This window comes from Cyprinodon tularosa, unplaced genomic scaffold, assembly GCF_016077235.1.
Source record: "Cyprinodon tularosa strain WSP-4 unplaced genomic scaffold, ASM1607723v1 ctg507, whole genome shotgun sequence".
Classification (NCBI taxonomy): Eukaryota; Metazoa; Chordata; class Actinopteri; order Cyprinodontiformes; family Cyprinodontidae; genus Cyprinodon; species Cyprinodon tularosa.
The window spans coordinates 3,248-29,501 of record NW_024039238.1 but is presented as its reverse complement, the minus strand read 5'-3'; the positions used below and the strand labels follow the sequence as shown (position 1 = coordinate 29,501).

Genomic DNA, 26,254 nt, shown 5'->3' with positions numbered 1-26,254 from the left:
TTTCGTCGTACAGTGTGAGCTGTAGCGACGATTGAAAAAAATAGTATATGCCCGGCTTTAGGAGCTATTTGCAGCATCTGTTAGGAGTATTTGCTCTTCTAGGCTCATGCATGGGTTAGTGTTGGTGGTGGTGAGTTTAGTAAATCCATGCCACATCTGTTGCTTCGTTCATGCCAATTTGGACTCACCTACTGTCTCCATGTTTTACACGTTCTTGTTCAAAAGCAGAGTAACTCAACGACTCTATAATAACAAAAGTATTGTCTGTTTCTTCAGTTTTCTTCTGAGGCGCAGGGCTGGAAGAACAATGAGAGAATCAAGGCGGCGTTTAGGACGGCATCAAACACTGCTGACATTTAGAAGGAAGCTAAGGAGAAGCCAGCAGGGGGAGGCTGAAAATGCTTCACTTCAAACCGGTTCACCCACCTCTCACTAACACTTAACCACAGCGGCACGTCTGGACTCGAGTGCCACATTCTGACATTCAGGCTTCTGGAAACGGAGTCAGAAAGCAAATGTTTCACAAACCGACCAAGAGAAATTGCTCAGAGGGATCTGCAAACTGCATCTCTGCTGTCTTCCAACATCCAAACTCCATAAATAGTTCTAAAAACACATCTCTGGTTCTTTTAATGTCATTATTTTCCTCATATTATGATAGAATATATGGTAATAAAGAGTGCACTTATATAATGTTTAAGCCAGAATGTTTCGACTTTTAAATATGACTTCCTACGACTTAAATTCTGTGTTTATAAACCAGTTTGGAAGAGTAATAGCTGTTTTTATTTCTTTTTATATCTGTAATTTTCACTGTAAATCTAAATCTAAAGTTACTTATAGGTGTATAATAAGCTAGACGCCACGACTTATGAGTAATTTAGACTTAATGTATGTCAACAATCCGATAACTTACCTGGAACTTATGGCGCACACTTATGGAATGCATCTGATGCCACTGACATTTAAATGTTGTATGTTTGTACTTACTGTTTCAGTGTTAAAATATATTCAGAACACATTTTTTACGTAAAAAAAATTAATTGTCATTATTTCTACAGTTGAAATTTCATTTGTTATTTTCTCTTCAAGCTAAAAATTCACATTATTATTTCAAAGTGATTTCAATACTTATTTTTTAGTTAAATTTTTCAGTGTTAAAAAATCAGCATATAAAAAAATTCAACCTTTCAAAATTCAAACTCAATATTTTCAGCCTCCTGAGATTCAACTGGCTCTATTTCACCGTCTTAAATTCGGCGTCTAAATTCAGTGTAAAAAGGGAAGGGTTACTTCAGGTCACAGACGTTAGCAATGGATTGTGGCATCCAACACCCAGCCAATCCCGTTACGGTGTCTTAGTCACGTGACGTGACGCTTGCGGCGCTCATACTGAAGGAAAACCAGCATCACTGAGCCGGTTATGTAAGCTAACGCTAACTCAACGGTGAGTTTATTACTTTCATTTTTCTGTAGTTGAGTTAGCGTTAGCTTGCGTGACCGGCTCCGTCATGCTGGTTTACCTACAGTATGAGCGCCACAAGCGTCACGTCACGTGACTAAGAAACCGTAACGGGATTGGCTGGGTGTTGGATGCCACAATCCATTGCTAACGTCTGTGACCTGAAGTAACCCTTCCCTTTTTACACTGAATTTAGACGCCGAATTTAAGACAGTGAAATAGAGCCAGAGCATTCTCTGATCCGACTAATATTACAATTTCTGTCAAAATCTCCTGGTTATTTAATACATAAATATTATGAAGTGTTATTTAAAGAGTTTGTCCAGACTGATCTCTTCTCAGGAAAAGAACCGGAGAGAGAAAGCTTCAAGGTGGAAACACAGAGCTTTGCTTAACAGCTGACTTTGCTTTTTTTATTTCCTTGTTTTATTTTTAAAAGTATGAATCGGAAATTAACAAGTAAGAATCACAAATTTATCAAATTGATGACTAATTTTGGGGACCCAAAAATACCAAAGTGAGCCCGACATCCAATCATCACATCCTGTGGCTGAGACAGAGACGGAGGAGAAATAAGTCTGCAGCCTCCCATCCCTGTTCATTACTTAAAAGCCCGTCATATTTTAGCCTCGTGAGACCATCCTGATCTCGCGAGCTTTCAAGGTTTCACTCGCAGATCAGTCTGGAGACTCTCCGTTAAAGAAAATTTGGAGCCGTTCACCAAACGAACGTCCAATCAGCGTTGGCTTTGAGGCGGGATGCAACGAGAAGCGCGACAGTTCAGTCTAAAGAACATGGCGGCTGAAACTAGCGTTAGCGTTAATGTAGTTGCGCTTTGCTTTATGTAGTTGCGATTTCCTTAATGTAGTTGCGCTTTGTTTATGTAGTTTTGTTTTTCTTAATGTAGTTGTGCTTTGCTTTATGTAGTTGCGCTTTGCTTTATGTAGTTGCGCTTTGCTTTATGTAGTTTTGTTTTCCTTAATGTAGTTGCGCTTTGCTTTATGTAGTTTTGTTTTTCTTAATGTAGTTGCACTTTGCTTTATGTAGTTGCGATTTCCTTAATGTAGTTTCACTTTGCTTTATGTAGTTTGCGTTTTCCTTAATGTAGTTGCACTTTGCTTTATGTAGTTCCGATTTCCTTAATGTAGTTGCGCTTTGCTTTATGTAGTTTTGTTTTTCTTAATGTAGTTGCGCTTTGCTTTATGTAGTTGGGATTTCCTTAATGTAGTTGCGCTTTGCTTCATGTAGTTTTGTTTTTCTTAATGTAGTTGCGCTTTGCTTTATGTAGTTGCGATTTCCTTAATGTAGTTGCGCTTTGCTTTATGTAGTTTTGTTTTTCTTAATGTAGTTGCGCTTTGCTTTATGTAGTTGCGATTTCCTTAATGTAGTTGCGCTTTGCTTTATGTAGTTTTGTTTTCCTTAATGTAGTTGCGCTTTGCTTTATGTAGTTGCGCTTTGCTTTATGTAGTTTTGTTTTCCTTAATGTAGTTGCGCTTTGCTTTATGTAGTTTTGTTATTCTTAATGTAGTTGCACTTTGCTTTATGTAGTTGCGATTTCCTTAATGTAGTTGCACTTTGCTTTATGTAGTTTGCGTTTTCCTTAATGTAGTTGCACTTTGCTTTATGTAGTTGCGATTTCCTTAATGTAGTTGCGCTTTGCTTTATGTAGTTTTGTTTTTCTTAATGTAGTTGCGCTTTGCTTTATGTAGTTGGGATTTCCTTAATGTAGTTGCGCTTTGCTTTATGTAGTTGAGATTTCCTTAATGTAGTTGCGCTTTGCTTCATGTAGTTTTGTTTTTTTTAATGTAGTTGCGCTTTGCTTTATGTAGTTGCGATTTCCTTAATGTAGTTGCGCTTTGCTTTATGTAGTTTTGTTTTCCTTAATGTAGTTGCGCTTTGCTTTATGTAGTTGCGCTTTGCTTTATGTAGTTTAGTTTTTGTTAATGTAGTTGCGCTTTGCTTCATGTAGTTTTGTTTTCCTTAATGTAGTTGCGCTTTGCTTCATGTAGTTTTGTTTTCCTTAATGTAGTTGCGCTTTGCTATATGTAGTTTTGTTTTCCTTAATGTAGTTGCGCTTTGCTTTATGTAGTTGCGCTTTGCTTTATGTAGTTTTGTTTTTCTTAATGTAGTTGCGCTTTGCTTTATGTAGTTTTGTTTTTCTTAATGTAGTTGTGCTGTGCTTTATGTAGTTGGGATTTCCTTAATGTAGTTGCGCTTTTAGATTTGTAGTTGCAGTTTGCAATTCAGGGCCACCGTACAACTTAGCAAAATGCAATTTTCACATCGCAGAGGAACTAAATTTTAGTCACATTACGTTGGATCGCCAACTTGAAGAGGGAGGATTTGCCATCGAACTTCTGGCCAGAGAAAAAACCCGTAATATGTAGCCAACATTTGGAAGAAGAATGTTTTCAAGATGACTTGAATAATAGCGCGTTGTGACAAACACCAGATACAGCACTGGGACTTGATCAACAGCCGATACCGCACCGTGACGTCACAAACCAGTAGGTGGCAGTAGTGTTCTTTGACAAACATGGATGCTTCTAGTAAAGCACATTCACATGAAAATTAATCTGAATTAAAAACACTGATCATTTATTGAACAGGATGGAATCATTTCAGATTTAAAGTTTGAATTCTGAATACACTGGTGTGATAACTTAGTATACATTTGATAGATTTTTGTTGTACGTGTATTTTAGCGTTATAGCGCCCCCTGGAGAAAACTCCACCAGCCTCCATGCTTACCCTGCAGATGCCTGGATGCCCTCCACTCCAGCCGCTGCATCTTTTCTCCGGCCCAAAGCCGTGGAGGCGTCTGTCGTCAGGTTTGCTCCTGCAGGTCCTGAACATTGGTTCTCCTCTTCACGCAACGTGCTCAGCTGCCTCTTGAACTCTGAGAAGCACAGAAAGAAACGCAACACGTTTTACTAAATGGGTGGATGTTGGTGATCAGCTCCGAATTCTTCCCACAGATAACTGTCAATTTAAACAAATTGGCAAGTGTCTGAATTTGTTAACAAAAGACAATATAAATAAATGTAATATCTGTATTTGCTCCTTGTTTTTAGCTGCTAGATATGTGTTATATCTAGGCTTGGGCCTTTATTGACGTTAATGCACTTCCTTAATGCTCTTATAGGGTGATAAAAAAAAGGCTGCTAATCTATTTTCACAGCTGGTAACCAATTAAAAATCACTGGGGTCCGAATAAAGAAAATAATCAACCAGTAAAGGTCTGGAGACATTTTTAAACATAATCTGTTACTTTAAACAGAATTTAGCACTGAAATAAAATGCAGATGTTTATGCATCCATTATATACACTGAATTTTTAAATTAAAAAAAAGAAAATTTTTCCATTTTAAAATCTAAAATGCTTTTTTGAAGTAGAGAACAACAATCGTTCAGTTTGGTTTATAGATACTTTCCTGATTCCCATATTTTCTTAAACCCCTGAACTGATGGTTTGTTATTTTCTTTCTTTTTTCTGTCTTAATGTTGGCAGTGGGCTTTAGGCTGCCCTGCAAGGCTTTAAACCTGGGTTTAACCAGAGACTAAGCCATTCTCAAGCACATATCAAGGAGCTCATTTTGAGCCTGGATCCAGATTTATTGTTGATTCTGTTCATGGTGGAGAATCCTGCTTCACAGCAGCAGGTTGAGCCAAACATCCTCTAAATGTGCAGGGTCATCTTTGAGCACGCCATTTCACTTTTCTTTCCCCAGTTCACCGCAGTTCTTCCAGCAGTCCACACTTTCTCTGCTCTCTTTTTCTCATGGTCTTCTCCTTCTTTCCCATCGCCCGGCTTGCCACAGGTTTGCCTGCTGTGTCTAAAAGTAGCAGCAGCAGCAACCCAGACTGACAGCTCATTGGCTCATTTGGATCACGTGCAGCCTGGAGCCGGACGCTCCCCAGGGCTTTACCGTATTAACAGGAGAAGAGGCGCAAGTGAAGTTAGACTAAGTTGTCGGACAACATGCGGTAATTTATAAATGTTTTAAATCAGTTGGATCCAGATTCACTGAAGTCATACTAATGATGACTTCAACCTTGATATTATAGCGTGGATGTATATCTGGGGCGAGAATAAATCCGTCTTCTAACCTGTGTAGGCCTACTGTGAAATTACCACATCGAACGTAACGAGGTCAGAGTTGGTGGGACATGTCCACACCATGTCAGAGTTGGTGGGGACATGTCCACACCAGGTCAGAGTTGGTGGGGACATGTCCACACCAGGTCAGAGTTGGTGGGGACATGTCCACACCATTTAAGAGTTGGTGGGACATGTCCACACCATGTCAGAGTTGGTGGGGACATGTCCAAACCATGTCAGATTTGGTGGGGACATGTCAACACCATGTCAGAGTTGGTGGGGACATGTCCACACCAGGTCAGAGTTGGTGGGGACATGTCCACACCATTTAAGAGTTGGTGGGACATGTCCAAACCATGTCAGAGTTGGTGGGGACATGTCCACACCAGGTTAGAGTTGGTGGGGACATGTCAACACCAGGTCAGAGTTGGTGGGGACATGTCAACACCAGGTCAGAGTTGGTGGGGACATGTCAACACCAGGTCAGAGTTGGTGGGGACATGTCAACACCAGGTCAGAGTTGGTGCGGACATGTCCACACCAGGTCAGAGTTGGTGGGGACATGTCCACACCATTTAAGAGTTGGTGGGGACATGTCAACACCAGGTCAGAGTTGGTGCGGACATGTCCACACCAGGTCAGAGTTGGTGGGGACATGTCCACACCATTTAAGAGTTGGTGGGGACATGTCAACACCAGGTCAGAGTTGGTGGGGACATGTCAACACCAGGTCAGAGTTGGTGCGGACATGTCCACACCAGGTCAGAGTTGGTGGGGACATGTCCACACCATTTAAGAGTTGGTGGGACATGTCCACACCAGGTCAGAGTTGGTGGGGACATGTCCACACCATGTCAGAGTTGGTGGGGACATGTCCACACCATGTCAGAGTTGGTGGGGACATGTCCACACCAGGTCAGAGTTGGTGGGGACATGTCAACACCATGTCAGAGTTGGTGGGGACATGTCCACACCAGGTCAGAGTTGGTGGGGACATGTCCACACCATTTAAGAGTTGGTGGGACATGTCCACACCATGTCAGAGTTGGTGGGGACATGTCCACACCAGGTCAGAGTTGGTGGGGACATGTCCACACCAGGTCAGAGTTGGTGGGAACATGTCCACACCATTTAAGAGTTGGTGGGACATGTCCACACCATGTCAGAGTTGGTGGGGACATGTCCACACCATGTCAGATTTGGTGGGGACATGTCAACACCATGTCAGAGTTGGTGGGGACATGTCCACACCAGGTCAGAGTTGGTGGGGACATGTCCACACCATGTCAGAGTTGGTGGGGACATGTCAACACCATGTCAGAGTTGGTGGGGACATGTCCACACCAGGTCAGAGTTGGTGGGGACATGTCCACACCATTTAAGAGTTGGTGGGACATGTCCACACCATGTCAGAGTTGGTGGGGACATGTCCACACCAGGTCAGAGTTGGTGGGGACATGTCCACACCAGGTCAGAGTTGGTGGGAACATGTCCACACCATTTAAGAGTTGGTGGGACATGTCCACACCATGTCAGAGTTGGTGGGGACATGTCCACACCATGTCAGATTTGGTGGGGACATGTCAACACCATGTCAGAGTTGGTGGGGACATGTCCACACCATGTCAGAGTTGGTGGGGACATGTCCACACCAGGTCAGAGTTGGTGGGGACATGTCCACACCAGGTCAGAGTTGGTGGGAACATGTCCACACCATTTAAGAGTTGGTGGGACATGTCCACACCATGTCAGAGTTGGTGGGGACATGTCCACACCATGTCAGATTTGGTGGGGACATGTCAACACCATGTCAGAGTTGGTGGGGACATGTCCACACCAGGTCAGAGTTGGTGGGGACATGTCCACACCATGTCAGAGTTGGTGGGGACATGTCCACACCAGGTCAGAGTTGGTGGGGACATGTCCACACCAGGTCAGAGTTGGTGGGGACATGTCCACACCAGGTCAGAGTTGGTGGGGACATGTCAACACCAGGTCAGAGTTGGTGGGGACATGTCAACACCAGGTCAGAGTTGGTGGGGACATGTCAACACCAGGTCAGAGTTGGTGGGGACATGTCAACACCAGGTCAGAGTTGGTGGGGACATGTCCACACCAGGTCAGAGTTGGTGGGGACATGTCAACACCAGGTCAGAGTTGGTGCGGACATGTCCACACCAGGTCAGAGTTGGTGCGGACATGTCCACACCAGGTCAGAGTTGGTGGGGACATGTCAACACCAGGTCAGAGTTGGTGCGGACATGTCCACACCAGGTCAGAGTTGGTGGGGACATGTCAACACCAGGTCAGAGTTGGTGCGGACATGTCCACACCAGGTCAGAGTTGGTGGGGACATGTCCACACCATTTAAGAGTTGGTGGGACATGTCCACACCAGGTCAGAGTTGGTGGGGACATGTCCACACCATGTCAGAGTTGGTGGGGACATGTCCACACCATGTCAGAGTTGGTGGGGACATGTCCACACCAGGTCAGAGTTGGTGGGGACACGTCCACACCAGGTCAGAGTTGATGCGGACATGTCCACACCAGGTCAGAGTTGGTGGGGACATGTCAACACCAGGTCAGAGTTGGTGGGGACATGTCAACACCAGGTCAGAGTTGGTGGGGACACGTCCACACCAGGTGTGAGTTGATGCGGACATGTCCACACCAGGTCAGAGTTGGTGGGACATGTCCACACCAGGTCAGAGTTGGTGGGACATGTCCACACCAGGTCAGAGTTGTTGTGACATGTCCAGACCAGGTCAGAGTTGGTGTGACATGTCCACACCAGGTCAGAGTTGGTGGGGACATGTCCACACCACTCAGAGTTGGTGGGACGTGTCCACACCAGGTCAGAGTTGGTGGGGACATGTCCACACCACTCAGAGTTGGTGGGACATGTCCACACCACTCAGAGTTGGTGGGACGTGTCCACACCAGGTCAGAGTTGGTGGGACGTGTCCACACCATGTCAGAGTTGGTGCGGACATGTCCACACCAGGTCAGAGTTGGTGGGGACATGTCCACACCATTTAAGAGTTGGTGGGGACATGTCCACACCATGTCAGAGTTGGTGGGACATGTCCACACCATGTCAGAGTTGGTGGGGACACGTCCACACCAGGTCAGAGTTGATGCGGACATGTCCACACCAGGTCAGAGTTGGTGGGACATGTCCACACCAGGTCAGAGTTGGTGGGACATGTCCACACCAGGTCAGAGTTGTTGTGACATGTCCAGACCAGGTCAGAGTTGGTGTGACATGTCCAGACCAGGTCAGAGTTGGTGTGACATGTCCACACCAGGTCAGAGTTGGTGGGGACATGTCCACACCAGGTCAGAGTTGGTGGGACATGTCCACACCAGGTCAGAGTTGGTGGGACATGTCCACACCAGGTCAGAGTTGGTGGGACATGTCCACACCAGGTCAGAGTTGGTGTGACATGTCCACACCAGGTCAGAGTTGGTGGGGACATGTCCACACCATTTAAGAGTTGGTGGGGACATGTCCACACCATGTCAGAGTTGGTGGGACATGTCCACACCATGTCAGAGTTGGTGGGGACATGTCCACACCAGGTCAGAGTTGGTGCGGACATGTCCACACCAGGTCAGAGTTGGTGGGGACATGTCCACACCATGTCAGAGTTGGTGGGACATGTCCACACCAGGTCAGAGTTGGTGGGGACATGTCCACACCAGGTCAGAGTTGGTGGGGACATGTCCACACCATGTCAGAGTTGGTGGGACATGTCCACACCATGTCAGAGTTGGTGGGGACATGTCCACACCAGGTCAGAGTTGGTGGGGACATGTCCACACCATGTCAGAGTTGGTGGGACATGTCCACACCAGGTCAGAGTTGGTGGGGACATGTCCACACCAGGTCAGAGTTGGTGGGGACATGTCCACACCAGGTCAGAGTTGGTGGGGACATGTCCAGACCAGGTCAGAGTTGGTGTGACATGTCCACACCAGGTCAGAGTTGGTGGGACATGTCCACACCAGGTCAGAGTTGGTGGGGACATGTCCACACCATGTCAGAGTTGGTGGGACATGTCCACACCATGTCAGAGTTGGTGGGGACATGTCCACACCAGGTCAGAGTTGGTGGGGACATGTCCACACCAGGTCAGAGTTGGTGGGGACATGTCCACACCAGGTCAGAGTTGGTGGGGACATGTCCACACCAGGTCAGAGTTGGTGGGGACATGTCCACACCATGTCAGAGTTGGTGGGGACATGTCCACACCATGTCAGAGTTGGTGGGGACATGTCCACACCATGTCAGAGTTGGTGGGGACATGTCCACACCATGTCAGATTTGGTGGGGACATGTCAACACCATGTCAGAGTTGGTGGGGACATGTCCACACCATGTCAGAGTTGGTGGGGACATGTCCACACCATGTCAGATTTGGTGGGGACATGTCCACACCATGTCAGAGTTGGTGGGACATGTCCACACCATGTCAGAGTTGGTGGGGACATGTCCACACCACTCAGAGTTGGTGGGACGTGTCCACACCAGGTCAGAGTTGGTGGGGACATGTCCACACCACTCAGAGTTGGTGGGACATGTCCACACCACTCAGAGTTGGTGGGACGTGTCCACACCAGGTCAGAGTTGGTGGGACGTGTCCACACCATGTCAGAGTTGGGCGGACGTGTCCACACCAGGTCAGAGTTGGTGGGGACATGTCCACACCATTTAAGAGTTGGTGGGACATGTCCACACCATGTCAGAGTTGGTGGGGACATGTCCACACCATGTCAGAGTTGGTGGGGACATGTCAACACCATGTCAGAGTTGGTGGGGACATGTCAACACCAGGCCTTCACAAAGCCTGTGGGTCTGATTCTCTGTCGGTTCTCTCACTTTTCTGCAGAAAGTAACTTTCTTTGTTTGGTTTTCATTTCTTATTATTTAACTCTATCATCTAGATTTCGATTTTAGATTTAGAGTTTAGATTTGTACCAGTAAATTTATCAAATATAATATCAAATCTATTTGGGTATAATTACTTCCATCTACATATTCAGACGACTACGCAGTGATTTTTAGAGATAATTTTACCCCATACTATCCTGCTTTGGTAACCAACAACTGAAGAACGTCGTGGTTTTTACCTGCTTCCTGCCTACTTGGGGAGAGTATGACTGTTTCAGATATATGAAGCTGGGGAGGAGCCACAGAGAGGGGAGGGGGGGGTGAAGGTCTATGACCACCAGGTGAGGGGTTGTCTGCAGCCAGGCTGCCAGGGGTAACCAATCCTGTCTCTCTCTGTTGTTTCTGATGCACAGACTGAGCTGTGAGAGAGGATGAAGCTGGGAGGGGGAAAAGAAAAGAAGCAGGAAGAAAAAGATGAGGAAGAGAAGGAGGGGACAGATCAAAGCCAGCATGCGGTGAGAATCAGACATGCTAGGGAGGTGTGAGGAAAAGCCCAGACATTTTTAAATTGTTTTTTTTCTTGGATTATCTTGTAATCTTATTTAGTGGATTGCCCCCTAACAATTCATTAAAGTCGTAGGGAAGCGGCTGTTCCAACCGTTGCATTTCCGAATTCTCCTGAGTGGTGCCCGAATTTACACGAGTGAATAAAGTGAATGTGATTGGTCGATTATCAAGGGGGCGGGATTTGTTGTAGTGGAAGGTTTGCAAGCAAGTTTGGTTGACGTTAGGACACAGTAAGCCTGTATGAGCTATGAGAACAGCAACTTTTAAACCGAGCGTGCACGAGGAGAAATGGGCTCGTGTACGCTCTCGCACGCACCAAAGCACAATTAACACAGATATAGCAGCATGTCAAAACGTAAACATGACAAAGCAGCCACTTAAAAAAAAAAAAAGCGCCTAGTGCCAAACCTCAAGCCTCTTTTTCTGCATTAGAGGAGACTTTGGCGACATAAGAGCACCAAACACTGTCCTCCTGAGTGAGACAATCATTAGCCTGCCTCCTTCTCTCTCTCTGTCCGCTGTCATCATGGTGCATTTTTGTCACCAATTGCTATGGAGAGTGGAACGGCTGAATTAGATGTAGTTTTCTTCACTTTTTTTTGTAAAAGTTGCTATAAAACTCTTTAAATTCACACGTTTCTTCCTCGCTGCTATTGTGTCTGATTTGACCGACAGCCAAAAAAAATTGGGGGATTCAGAATCTCCTGCAGGCGGATGACATGAGGTATGAAAATTAGGTGAGGACGTCATCTAGCGCCTAACCTGAGTCCGCCAGATGGATTTGCTCCGCATATCCATCTGGAAACCTTCTGTTGAAGTAATTTTGGGAAGGGGGGAAAATACTGGTTAGCTGATTGGCCTATGTTGGTGATAGACGGGCCAAATAAACCAATCAGATCAATGAAGCATATGACGTACTAACAGAGCGACGACGAAGAGGAGCCAATTGATAGATCAAACTCTTGCCGAAACCAGTCGGGAGAAGAGCAAAAATATCTTTTCCTCAGAGAAAAGCCTCCAGAGCAGTGTTTTGCTCTTCTTTCAGTGAAGAAATACTCTGTAATTCCGATAAAACTTGCTCGATAGCCACGCTAACGCTAGTTTCATCGGCTGAAGCCGCCATGTTCTTTAGACTGACCGGTCGCGCTTCTCGTTGCGTCACACCTCAACCCGCCTCAAAGCCAACGCTGATTGGACGTTCGTTTGGTGAACGGCTCCAAATTTTCTTAAACGGAGAGTCTCCAGACTGATCTGCGAGTGAAACCTTGAAAGCTCGCGAGATCAGGATGGTCTCACGAGGCTATCTAGCGCCATCTAGCGCCTGTAAATCCACCAGCAGGTGCATCGTTCCGGCAGATCTGGTACCAATCTGTACTTTAGGCATTGATGCTAAAAATGGCGCAGATTGGAAGACAAAAGCAGCATTGTGTAGCATTAGCTAGATTAGCTAATGCTAGCCTAGCTAAGATTATTCCTACTTGCCAAGTCCACTAATGCTAATAATAACTTCTGTTAGAACGGTCTGTTTGCCAGGTCTACCACGGTGCTTGTCACTACCCGATCTGTCCTGGAAGCACGATCTGTGCTCCGCATGCGTGAACAGAATACCTTCCGGGTAGGTAATACTTAATTTTTCTTACTTTTTTTAATCTTTTGTGGGGGGTTCCTTTTGAATATTTTTGTATTTGCGTAAATATTGCACATTCTAAAAATGAAAAAAGCAACATACTTAAATAGCCTTTCGAACGTTACTGTGACTGGTCTAAGCATTTCCGATGATGACGTCACATAGTACGATGTAGAGAATGTAAAACGTATCCATTTCTTCTGGAAAAGACTTAAAAATGTTCTATATGATGTAGTTTAGCATTCTTTAATGTTTTAAGTATATAAATATGTACTTTCAGTACCGTTATTAGTTTTTTTGGCGATACAGATCTTAATATTCTGTTCGCACATGTGCAGGACGGATCAGGTAGTGACAACCACTAGCACGAGTGCGCCCCTTACTGGCCAGGAGGAGTTGAACTTGCAGCTATCACCTTTAAGCTAACACTTGGCTCAATTTGTTCAATACTTTACGCTCTATGCTTTAAATGAAAAATAAAAAGATTTTTGTCGTTAGCCCTTTTAGTGTTTAAAGAAACTTCAGGCTCCTTCGAAGAACATATTTAAAAATGAACCATTTTAACTTCTAACATCATAGCTTTGACTGTTTCCCTACTTTGTCTGATACGTTAGCCAAACCAAAGCAAGCTAACCAGACAAGCACGCATCAAGCCTCTGCGAATATTAGCAGATTAATGGTCGACTATGCTCTGGTGTTAGCAACTCAATGTGTGATTTAAGCGACAGGAAATGGAAGAAAAACATTTATTGTGTAGAGAGAGTAAAGCCAGGCATACACTGTATGATTTTTTCAATAGTTGCTCGCAGCTACGGCTCACACTGTACGACGAAACCGCAGAGTTTAAAAGTTCCCAGCTCACGATGTTTGTTCTCACTCTGTGCGACCCGACGCTCTGATGCGATCTACCTGCTCACACTGTACGTCTAAATCTGGTCTGTTCCTGTTTGGCTGTGACTCCATCCTGGAGAGAAATATTAGCTGTGCTGCTGCCATCAACACCTTTGTTTCTAGATGTTGGAGCTTGGCCTGTTTTCCAGTGTAGTCCTGTTTCTCTGACTGTGACTAACTGGATGTGCTCTCTTCATCCTCTGACATGGGAGCTGGCTCGGAGCTCGTCTGCCTGGCTGTGTGTTTCCTGGACGGGGCCGCCTGTGGAGCTGGTTGACAGTTGCCTTTTGTATCTATGCTTCTTTTTCTACGTCTGCTTCTGTCTCCTTGAACCCCAGTGGGCCTCAGCAGATGGCCGCTCACACTGAGCCTGGTTCTGCAGGAGGTTTCTTCCTGTTGAAAGGAAGTTTTTCCTCTCCACTGTCGCTACAAGCATGCTTAGTGTGAGGGATTGCTGAAGAGTCAATGAGTCGATGCAATCAGCTGGTTTTCCTTAGAAAACTTTGAATCAATCTGACTGGATGATCTGGTAAACTGGAAAGTGACCTGAGATGACATGATGTGAATTGGCGCAATAGAAATAAAAGGAACTGAATTGAAGTCGTCCAGATTGAAAAATTCTCGCACGACTGGATAATCGGCCCAAAAAGGGCAAAAGATTGTTCAGTGTATGCCTGACTTGAGTTTACATAGAGCCCAGCGTTACATGTTTTCTCAGTTTCCCGCTCTTTTACTAAGAGCTTATCTTCTGGAAGACGACTTGGAAAAAGCCGCAGACACTTGGGGGAGAGAGTAGGCTGTACGAGAGGGGTCTGAGATTTAGGAGGCTTCCATTCGGTCTGCCAAGATGCTAGAAGATAGAAGCGGGAAAATTGGCGGGAAAGTCTTAAAAAAAGAAAACTTGCATTAAGGTGATAAACGCCTCGTTCTGCACTGCTTCTCAGCACCTTTACCTCTCTCAGGGGCAGACGGGAGGCTGGTGGGTGTAGTGAGAGCACAGCCCAACTCCACCATCGAGGCGGGCCGACCTTTAGACGGACGGCAAGCAGGAGGGACAGGAGGGAGGGATCTTAGCAGAGCTGAGGGTGAGAAGCGGAAAGAGGGAAAAGGAAATCTGAAGATTACAGCGGAAAGCAGAAAGAAGACGCTTTGTTCAGAAACATGCTAATTATTTTAAACATGGCTTTTAAAGTGTGCAAACAAATGATTGAAGACTTTAGGCAAAGGTTACAGCAGCTGGCATTGACTTTTAAAGTCATAGGGAAGCGGCTGTTCTAAACGTAGCATTTCCGAATTCTCCCAGTGGTGCCTGACTTTACACGACTTTTATCAAGGGGGCGGGATTGTTGTGGCGGAAGGTTCACAAGCAAATTTGATTGTGGCCAGTTTGTTGGAAGCATCTTGCGAACCAGTTAGCAACTTCATGCTGGCAGGGTCCCAATGGGAAATTCCATTGGGACCAAGTAGCACTAAATTGGTGACTTAGAAACGACGCTGTCAAGGAACGCTATGGACAGCGGAAACATGCAAGAGGAGGAGAGTTTAGTGTCGGAGGTCGTGGATAAGTCTCCTCCGTCATCCATTTTTTATTTAGAGGAGGAAAGCGGGGACGAAGATGTTGTGGAAGAGGACGCCAGGGCGGCAGAAGCTTGGTTTGGTGTAGAAGGCTTCCAGCCGTACATGTTTGAGCCCTTGCCTCGCAACGCTGCCAGTTCTGTTAGCTCTACGCCTGCCGAAGACACAGACGTCCATCCCTGTGAACACTGGGACGCAACTCAATGGGAAAGGAAAGGATTCTGATTTCAATCGTTGCGTATATTAGCTGCGACACATGAATCAAGATGCTATGACCGAAAACATTTGATTGACAGATGAGCGTTGATATATGATTGGCCGAATTTAGGTGTTCAGGCTGACGTAGAACTAACTGGCCTGCAGAAGATAACAAAGAAAAAAAACACAGATTTTAAGAGGGATTTTGGGGCGACAGTGGCGTTGGATGTAGGAGTTTGCCCTGAAATCGAAGGGTTGACGGTTCAAGCCCCAACTCCGACTTTCAGTGTCATTGTGTCCTTGGGCAAGACACTTCACCTGCATTGTCTACTGATGGTGGTCAGAGGGCCCGGTGGCGCCAGTGTACGGCGGCCCCGCTTCTGTCAGTGAGCCCCAGGGCAGCTGTGGCTACAATGTAGCTTGCCACCATCAGTGTGTGAGTGAATGGATGAATGAATGTAGTGTAAAGCGCTTTGGTCTCCTAACTTGAATAAACTCGCTATATAAGTACAGAACATTTACCGTTTACTTTTGGGACAATATGGCCTCATAAAGAGTAGATTTATATACATGTTTAAGCCAGAATGTTTTGACATTTAAATATGATTTCGATAAGACTTCAAGGTTCCAGTTTTAAAGATCTGGTAAAATAAATGAAACAGCTTGAATTGTATAAAACCCTTTTGTGTCTAATCTTAACTTAAACATGCTTTATATTTTACAAACTAAAATGGGTCAATTAAAGTGAAATAAAACTGCTTCATTTGAACATTTCACAATAAATCCATGCGAAACAAACAGATGGAATTGACTAAGAAAGCCTTGACTTGTTTTGGGGTCCCAGATAACAAACCTGTCTGCGGGCTGTCAGGGAAAGGAGAGAGGTGGGGGGCCGTTTCAGGCGGCGGTGAAGACAGAGAGGAGGTGGACCGGGCTTTGGAGGGGACCAGTGCAGAGACAGAGCGGGCCAGGAAACCATCCGAGTAGTGGCCATTGCTGTGGAAGCTATGGGGCCTACGCAGGGCTAAGATCCACAGGAAATGGCAGCAGGATGTTTGAGAAGGTTGGGATGAAAAAGATAGAAATAAGTGAAGCTATGGAGCTCAAAGTGTTAGCTGAAAACTCAAACACAAGAAGGAAGAAATAAAGCAAACATTCCAACCTGCAGATAAGCTTGCCTGTTATTATTCCAACGGGAAAACCTATGATGGTTTTTCTTAATCAGAAATAGGGTTGGTCAGTTAATTGCATTTGCAATATATATTTGGAATTTAGACAAATTTTCTTATCGCAGAAGCATTCAGCTTAGTCACAATACATTTACCAAGAGGAAGACACTAAATTTCTCCCTCCAGGCCTTTAGGTGGCGGTAAAGGGATTAAAGTGGGCATGTTGTCGCAAAGAAGGGAACAGAGAGTTGCAGCTAGCAGTAGATCTGTGCATTATAGGAGAATCGGCCTGAAAACAGAAAAAAAAAAAAATAGCACACCCTATGCCCGGCTTTACTCTTCATTAAAGATTAAATATTTATCTTGCACAACTTAAACAAATATTAATATATTTAGAAATATTTTAATTTTATAAGGTAATTTCTATTTGTTTTTATTCATGTCTTAATCCAGGTCAGTGGGTGGGTGCGATGGTGCCCTAGCGCCCTCTATTGGTCAGCCACCACTGGCATTAAAGGTATACTATGCAACCGGTGTTGATTTTCCAGGGAGGCTCCCCCCAGAGGCCAAAAGTAAAAGTGCACTGTCGTAAATATGGAGCCTGGCAGCTTTCTTTTTCTTTTAGCTCTCGCCATTCGGAAAAAGCTTGCCCGATGTTCACCCCTGTACGACAACTGCACAAATATCGCCACTGCGCTAGCAACGAGCATGCCTTTCACTGGGGGTATGTAGCAGTTCTCGCAGTAAAGCAAGACCGACGCTCGCGATGCATGAGAATTCTGAGCCTGTGGGTGCGGGCCGAGGGCTCCTACAATTGCAAGTACGGTATTTCCCCTACAGACCACCAGGGCGGCCGAGAAAACCTTTGTTCGACCTGAAATGACTCATTTAATCATCCAAAACGTTATGGAACACATTAATTAACTGAAGATTGTTGCATAGTATGCCTTTAACTAAAGCGGTCAATGTAAAATACTAATATTGGTAGAAAGTCAAACGTGTGGATATTGCTAAGGATTTGTTACCTTATTAGGACAGTGTAAGGCCACCTTCCTGTGAATATGCTACTATTTGGGGACATACAGGTTTAGGATTAAGGTACAAACTGAGTTTTAGTCTAGTGTTAGTTATATTGTTTCTATATTGGAAATACCATATTTTACAAAGCGCACCTCACTGTAAGCCACACCCACAAATTATTTTTGTGGGTGTGGCTTAAAACGGGAAATGTACATATATAAGGGCTACCAGTGTTGCCAACTCAGCGACTTTGTCGCTATATTTGGCGACTTTTCAGACCCATCCAGCGATTTTTTTTCAAAAAACCGACTAGCGACAAATCTTGCAACTTTTCTGGTGTCTGATGTCGACCGTTTCCGCAGGAGTCCCTCTCAGCGCTGCAGTCAGAGCCACAACATGTGTACCGTCCAGACTGCAAATGAACAGCGCGCATACGCCGGGATTGACGGCGCAGGTTGATCACGCTGGAGTCAGCTCCCTCAGTTGCTGAACCTGCCATAGAGAACCTTGACCAACTTGACAATGACGTGTATGTGGAGGGAAATCTTATTAGTAAAAAAAAAAAAAAACAATAATTACCATTATTTGCTCACATTGTCATTGATTCTTTGTAGTCTTTTTTTTCCATTTAGATTGTGAATGTTAATGTAATGTAAAAAATTGTATGGTTCAAAATGTTTATGTTTTACAATGCTCCTTAGTGGACCACAGGGGAAAAATGAAAAGTAAAAAAAAAAGTTGAAAAAAAAAGATTATGCAAATTAGGCAATAATGTAATTCAGCGACTTCTGGTGACTTATAGTTAGCCTCGTGAGACCATCCTGATCTCGCGAGCTTTCAAGGTTTCACTCGCAGATCAGTCTGGAGACTCTCCGTTAAAGAAAATTTGGAGCCGTTCACCAAAGGAACGTCCAATCAGCGTTGGCTTTGAGGCATGTTGAGGTGTGACGCAACGAGAAGCGCGACAGTTCAGTCTAAAGAACATGGCGGCTTCAGCCGATGAAACTAGCGTTAGCGTGGCTATCGAGCAAGTTTTATCGGAATAACAGAGTATTTCTTCACTGAAATATAATATCCTTTGCAGACATGTTGCTTATTTGCTGAGCTAACGAGCCTTTACCTGCAGCAGCAAGAGTTAGCCTAGCTTGTGGTTGTGTCTTCGTCGTCGCTCTGTTAGTACGTCATATGCTTCGTTGATCTGATTGGTTTATTTGGCCCGTCTATCACCAACATAGGCCAATCAGCTAACCAGTATTTATGCCCCTTCCCAAAATTAATTCAACGGAAGGTTTCCAGATGGATATGCAGAGAAAATCCATCTGGCGGAGTCAGGTTAACGTATAGCATAGCCAATAGCTACTTTCCTTACTGAGGAGTTGGCAACACTGCGGGCTATAAGCCGCTGGTATCTAATGAACTGTCTCCCACCAAACCTGTAGGGGGAGCTCTACATATATCCACTGGAGTAGGGATGAAGAAGAATGCTAGCTCCTGTTAGCTTGTTAGCTCGCAGCAGTAAGAGCTTCTACTGAAAGATGGAGCTTCATCAGCTCTTTATTTCAGTTCTGCAGGAGTTGATCCCAGTCTCTTCATTGGTTCAGCAGCTTTAATGCAGCAAATAAAAGTCAAAATGTGTGAATTCAGCACATTTGTTCTCCTTCTCGCCTGCTGCTAGCGTGTTCTTTTGCTAAATGAAAATTAGCCCTTGATTCTTTCATTTGCGACTTTGACCTCCCGCTCTGGCTGTTAGGAAAAATCCCCAGAAAGCAATTAACTCTCATTTTGTCAGTGTTCTGCACTCTGCTCTGGTTTATTTTTAAGTTTATTTGTGTTCTGTGTCTTTGTAGTTTATTTCTACCAGCGCTGAGTTCTTTAGTTGCCCTCTGTCGCCCCCTGGTGCTTGTTTTCCTTTCCCCTTGGCTTCCTCCTAGTTGGTACTGCCCACATCTGCTCCATATCTGCTGATTAGCCTGTCTTGGTTCAGTCTCCCATATATACACCACCTCTGCAGTCACTCAGGGCTGGTTTATTGTTTGTTGCTTCCTCATCTCTGGTTCCTCACGTGAGTTCTCCCTGACATTTTTGGTATCTGTATTTTTGTATTTCTGCCTCAGTTACCTATTAAATCTGCAAGACTCAACACTACCTCCTGATCTCTGCCTTCTGGTTGTCAAAAACCTCCATCCCTATGTGACACATTTATTCATCTATTCAGCCATTTTTTTACTAATATGCAGCCATACGTAAGATCATTGCAGTGCAAAAAATTTAAATCAATTAAATCTAAATAAGTCATTTTTTTCTTCAATTAAGTGCATTTTTTCTTGAAATGAGGAGGCAAGCGAGACAAAGCAGTTTACATTTCAATTAAGATAAAACCTATTGCATTGTCTTATTTCAAGTTAATATTATCTAATGATCTTAATTTAAGAGTAAAATGACTCATTCCATTGGCAAATCATCTTATTTACCTTCTCAAATTAGTGTAAATACACTTAATTTAAGACATTTTTACTCATTTCTAGACCGTTTTAGGAGTGCAGGCCATCAAGACAGAAGAGAACAGAAAGAATTCGGAGTTTCTAGGGGGAGATACCTGATCTGGAAGTTGACTGAAAGATTTTTGGAAGTGTTGGAGGAAGAACATGTGAAAAAGATGGCCATGAGCTGACATTAGATGAAGGTCGGCCCTGTTGGGAAGGACTTGGCTGCGTGTGGGTTTGCAGGAAAACAGGGGGAGATGAAGGACCTTCAGGTTCAAATAAGGGAGCATGGGATGCAGCCACTAATACGGAGGAAATGCCAGAGGATTTTATACCGTCCATCCCAAAGGTTACTGAGCGAGACATGAAAGATGAGATGAAAGGAAACAGTTTACTGGAGAATATCGAAATACCATTCGGTTTTTGTTGTTCACTAAAGACATTTGGGTTGAAGATCAAAATAGGAGCAAAAGAAAAGAGTTCGTAAATTGATGGACTAAGATAACGTGAATAAAAAAGTAGGGATGCACGATATAATCGGCCCCCTATCGGTATCGGCCTTAAAACTGAATATCAGACATCGGCCACCCCACCGATATTTAACCCGATATTTGATCAGCTTCTGAGTTTCTAAAGTCTAAAAAAAATAAATAAAATACTACTTCTTCTTCTTCCTCAAAAACATCTTTTTTACAGACTTAAAAACTTCTAAAGACGAGGGAAAAAATATTGATCCATTAAAATATCCCAATATCTTCATATGCTGATATATTGCCATTTAAAAACACCATATCAATCTCTTTTACTAATGAAATATTGCTATATGTCATCGTTATGCTACGAAATCCCCCGAAAATTCACCAAATGTTGCCATATTTTTATATGTTGATATATTGACGCGGTATTGATCTATTTTACTAACAAAATCTCACAAGAATTTGCAAAATATCACGAGAGTTTGTAACAGAACGATGAAATTTCACCAGATTTTGAAAGTAAAATAGATCGATACCACGTTTTTAAAAATCAATTTGATATCAGCATATGAAAATATATTTGAGTATATTATTTTTCAAAGTGTCAGAAATGGATAACAAAACTGCTATTTTCAATGACTACTTATTTTTGTCCAGCTTTAACATCGGTATCGATATCGGTTATCGGCTACATGAGTTTTAAAATATCAGCATATCGGATATCGACCAAAATCACAATATCGTGCATCCCTATATAAAAAAGTAATAAAGTTTATAAATTTAAGTCATTTAATGTGAGTACAACAAATATTTTATCTGTGAGATTACAAAATTAGAAGTTAATGCAAGTTACAAAAAAATGAATAGAATATATATGTGTATATATATGGTGTAAAAAGGCTTTTTTTAAACAAAGTGTGGAACGTCCTGAGTTTTTTAACACATCGACATTTAAAAACCAGGAAGTAAAAAGCAGATATTCTTGTCTGGTTCTCTTCTTTTGACCTCAAACCCAAATGAAAAGCACATTTCTGCTCGACTACAGAAATAAAAAGACAGAAAAGCAAACCTGAGTAAGCAGAACCAAACAGAGGAGGTGAAAAAAAGATAAAAAGTGGAGAGAAAGTTACCGGCGGGGGCCGATTCACCCGCAGGCCTCCCGGTCAGATCTTCTGCTCTCACGCTGGAGGAAGCTGAGGAAGCTAGCCAAGGTAAAGGGAAAATCAGAGGGATGGAATAACAGAAAGGAGAAGAGATTTTACTCTAGCCTGGAAAAGGGAGAAAGGAAAAGTCAGGAGGAGAAACAAAGATCAGAAAAAGCAGAAAACTGGGAGGGACCCTGACCTCTGACCTTTAGCTTCCACAGACCCCTTCTTTCCTCAGTACATAAAGCTCATCTAAGGACCTTTTTTTCAATTTTATTTGAGTTCTCATCTGCTAAAAAAATTGTTTCTACATTTTTCATGGTTATTATTTTTATAATACAATAAAATAGTGAAGGTGATTCAGAATTCAAACTTCTAAAAGTTCTTTAAATCTGAAATGATTCCATCCTGTTCAATAAATGATCAGTGTTTTTAATTCAGAGTCATTTTCATGTGAATGTGCTTTACTGGAGGCATCCATGTTTGTCAAAGAACACTACTGCCACCTACTGGTTAGTGACGTCACGGTGCGGTATCGGCTGTTGATCAAGTCCCAGTGCTGTATCTGGTGTTTGTCACAACGCGCTATTATCCAAGTCCTCTTGAAAACATTCTTCTTCCAAATCTTGGCTACATATTACGGGTTTTTTCTCTGGCCAGAAGTTCGATGGCAAATCCTCCCTCTTCAAGTTGGCAATCCAACGACCAACCCGTCCGTGGAGGATCAGGAATCAGAAAGGTGGAAGAACTCTTTTTTTCACTTTTACCCGATGTATTCCATGCATCCAGCTGCCATGCACGTGGGCATTGTCAGTTTCACTATAGCTCTGGTGAATTTCAATGGTGAAGTCCTCTGGAAATCTTCAATAATTGTTGTTGATTGCAGATGTGTCTAGTAGTTCCCATTGATTTAGCTTGGAAAGCAGAGAGAATGGCGCTAGGCTTACCGCACCGTGACGTCACTGCTGGAAGATGGCAGGAGGGAGGGGCTACTAGATTTGGGCAAAAATGGCCGCTCACAGACTCAGCGATCAGGACGAAAATTATTTTAATTTTTTTACTGATTAACGCTAAATTCATTAAATCACTGCGAACGTATTAGTTTTAGGTATCCTTTAATATCTGTTATAAAAAAAAACCTGTAACAATTTAAAGCTTTTAAAGGATGAGCCAGAAAATCAGAATCAGCGTTTCTTCTTTTCTGACCATCGGCTGAAGCTCGATGTGAAAAGAAGGACTGGGTTATTTACTTTGGCCTTTTTGGAAACACAGGAAGGAGCAATCAGCTAAGTGAGCTTAGTGCTTGGAAAAAATCTTTCATTCCTTTAGAGACAGCATGAAAAGTCAGCTGAGTACAAAACATAGAGAGGAAAACAAGAAGAAAAGGGACAAGAAGAGAGGGACACAACCTAGAACAGATAATGGATGTCTATTCTATTAACATTTCTACATCTGGAGAATGGAGCTGTTTATGTGTTCTCCATTCAGAGGGGCCCCCTGCATGTCTTTGCATAGGGCCCCAGATTTCCTAATTCCACCCCTGGATGGAGTATGTGGAATCTGGGGTTAACCGTCTTGCTTCATCATTTTTAGTTGGAAGTTAACTCTACAACGTTTTCCCCCAAAGCGCTGCAGCAGAGGGGAAACAGACACCCCTCCTCTAAAATCCTTTTCTCCTGATTTTATCTACTAGTTTAATCAGATTTTTATGTTTTACCAGCAACGTGAACGCTCTGTCCCGTCCCAAAGCTGGCTCTACTCTCCTCGCCGACCTCCTCGTCGCTGTCGTTGAAGTCGTCCAGGTTGCCGATGTCACTCTGCTTCATGCTCATTAAGCTGGCCAAGCTCTGCATGTCCTCGTCCCTGTGAGGGAAAAAGAGCAAACCTTTAGATGCCGGACCTACGGAGCCGATTAAGCTGAGCTTTGGGCCGGACTTACGTAGCTTTGCCCTCCTTGAGAAAAATGCAGGACATGTTGAGCACCAGCGTGGCTTCCACTACTTTCACAGAGAGCGGTTTGAGCTTCAGCGTGATGTCGTACTGAGCCGGCGTGCTGCTGGCGTACTTCTTCATGTTAACATCAGCTGATGCTAAAACCTTTCTGCGGCCTTTTGTCTCCTGGAATTGAAAATCTCATTAAGTTTTCCAACAATTTCCTTCTTGATTGAGATAAACTGAAGGCTGAAGGAAGCCGGCCCCTCCCACAGCCTCCATCAGGAGGATGATGGCATCGGGATGGAACGAATTAACTGCTGATTATAGATTAATAACGCCAGCCCATCTGCGGCGGTCAGGGCTAACGTCAGCCCGTCTGCGACAGGCTAACTCTTCAACCACAGACGAGCAGAAGAGGAACATGAAGCTCACTAGAGTGAAACGCGCTGCCTTGGATATTTGGGCGATTTAGTGCTGAAAGCCCTAAAAAGAAAAGGAGACGACGTATTTGGACAAAGACATGGCTGAGCTAACGTGGCTACTACGGTCTGACAGTTTTAATAGTTTATTATGTTGTTTAAGCTGTGGTTGAGGGGTGCAAACGTACTGCATATATAAATATGCTCCAAATACAAACAATTAGAAATTAAACAAATGAAAGGCACAGGAAAAAAACAGCAGGAAAGTGCAAACGCGCTGCACGGACGTAAATGGTGTTAACACACAAAAACGCATGGAAAGGAGAAACGCTGCAAGTAGCAAAAGCAACCAAAAGTTTTAGTGTTTGGTTTGATTTGTCAATAAAAGCTTCATTTTTCAGACCTGTGTCGTTTTATCATTTAATTGGAGAAGAAAAAAGCAATTCTGGCTTTAAGTGATGAGAATATTAAGTAATAAAAAGAAAATAAATGTCGGTCCTGACATCACCGGTATTGGTCAACCTCAAAATGACACATCGGGTCAGAGACTAACACTAATCGTTTTATCCGATGACGGCTGGCCCATAGAGGGCACTAGGGTGATTAGAGAGAGAGGATGGATGATGGATGGATGGATGGAGGGAGACAGAGAAATGTTACAAGAACCGTCCTTTTCGAGGACCTGATTTAGCTACGAGGCTAGGCTAACTGTATGCAGCGAGGCTAACTGCATGCAGCGAGGCTAAGGCTTTATCCTGCGTTCCCTGCCTCCTTTGACTGGTTTTCGTATAGGTCTATTTTGAATTTATAGCGCCCCCCCCTGGAGAGAACGGTGAATAACTGACTTACATTCTCAATAACAAACGTCCAATCTTTGTCTTCGTAATCTTCAGCAGTGGGTTCCTGTTGGTCAAAGAAATGCGTTCAAGTTATCCGCATCCATATGAGACAGAAAATTGTTCCCATGACGATGAGGGCGGAGCATACCTTGAAGAGAGTGACGGTGATGTTCAGACTCTCTGGGACCTGCCAAACGACCACGCCTCTGTAGGGGTTCCTGATGCCGGGCTGCCAGCTGTGGAGCTAAAGAGATAAAAACAAGCTTTGAAGGTTGTGATGTCATCAGTACGCTTCTGTTCCAATTGACCCAGATCTATTCTGCTCCCGTTCTCCCAGAGTCCAGACTTTCCTGGGTTCTTCTCAGGAACACACTTGGCGTGGAAACGAGTCGGTACTCGTGTTCTAGTGAATTGAAAAATGGCCACTGACTTCAGACTCTCCTCTCCTCCTGTAGATTCGACCGATGCAGTAAAATGCTAACCAACCAATGAGCAGAAGGTGACTCTCTAAGCCACGCCCCCTCCTCATTTGCATAATGAGGCAGAAATGTAAAAACGACAGGCAGAAATAAACAGCATGGAAGAAATAAATAGGGTAAAAAAATACAAAGGAAGAATAAAAAATAATATCATACACATAAATACATACTTCAAAAAACAAGTAATAAATAAAGTTAAAGATTAAAACGGACAATAAATAAATAAGGTAATTATTACAAAGCCAAATAAAGAAAGAAGCTAATTAAAAGAGATGTATATATTTATGTCTCACTGTATAATTTAATTTCTACCTACATTTATTTGTTTATTTTATTTTTGGGGGCAATTATTCTACGCTTATCTATTTTTTTCTGTATTTATTTTTAAATATGGCAGAGTTGGTCCTCCATACTTCCATACAAATAATCAGAGCATAGAAAACTCAAGATAGTATTAGAACTAAACTAAAACTGAGAATTGTTAGAATAACAGAAACTAATAAACACATCAAAGCAAAAGTTTAGAGAAGAAAAACAGGTAGAAGTGAATAAAACTGAGCGCAACAAAAATATCAGGCAATACCTTTGTGCTGTGATGCCTGCTTCTCCTGATCCACATCACCCGCAGCTTGTCTGGTTGCCTAGGAGACAGAAACACAAAGGCATTTCAGACCCATTTCACCAAACTCACTACAGTAAGCTGCTGCATAGAAAACATTTATATAAAATCTGGACTAATTATTTATACTGAATCATTGATTTATCCTTTAAAATATTATTAATAACTACAGATGGTTCAACCTGATGAAAACTAAGACTTAAGAGGCGTATTTTCAGCGTCCTGAGATGCTCATTGGACTGTGGGAAGATCTGATGACGATGCAGCGAGAAAAACAAAGCTAAAAGAAAAGCCACAAATATTAACATTATCATCAGATTTCATATATTTTATTAAGCTCTGTTGTTTAATT

General features: G+C 43.5%; 1 protein-coding gene across 5 annotated transcripts in view; it reads right to left on the bottom strand.

Annotated features, from left to right (window-relative positions):
- The window catches only part of ehbp1l1a (EH domain binding protein 1-like 1a), a 56,636-nt gene extending 30,666 nt beyond the window's left edge, over positions 1-25,970 (bottom strand). For 2 of the 5 annotated variants that reach the window (XM_038303161.1, XM_038303165.1), the window contains exons 1-12: positions 25,867-25,970; positions 24,953-25,048; positions 24,815-24,868; positions 23,551-23,729; positions 23,329-23,474; positions 21,597-21,668; positions 20,104-20,343; positions 16,172-16,342; positions 10,700-10,897; positions 4,214-4,361; positions 427-492; positions 189-296 (exon numbers count right to left, since the gene is read on the bottom strand). In XM_038303161.1, coding sequence (XP_038159089.1) covers positions 189-296; positions 427-492; positions 4,214-4,361; positions 10,700-10,897; positions 16,172-16,342; positions 20,104-20,343; positions 21,597-21,668; positions 23,329-23,474; positions 23,551-23,729; positions 24,815-24,868; positions 24,953-25,048; positions 25,867-25,902 — 1,514 coding nt within the window. In that variant the 5' untranslated portion in view covers positions 25,903-25,970. The remainder of the gene's footprint in view (positions 1-188; positions 297-426; positions 493-4,213; positions 4,362-10,699; positions 10,898-16,171; positions 16,343-20,103; positions 20,344-21,596; positions 21,669-23,328; positions 23,475-23,550; positions 23,730-24,814; positions 24,869-24,952; positions 25,049-25,866) is intronic. The other 3 variants (XM_038303163.1, XM_038303166.1, XM_038303162.1) reach the window with 2 other exon arrangements.
- Between the last annotated feature and the right edge of the window lie 284 nt (positions 25,971-26,254).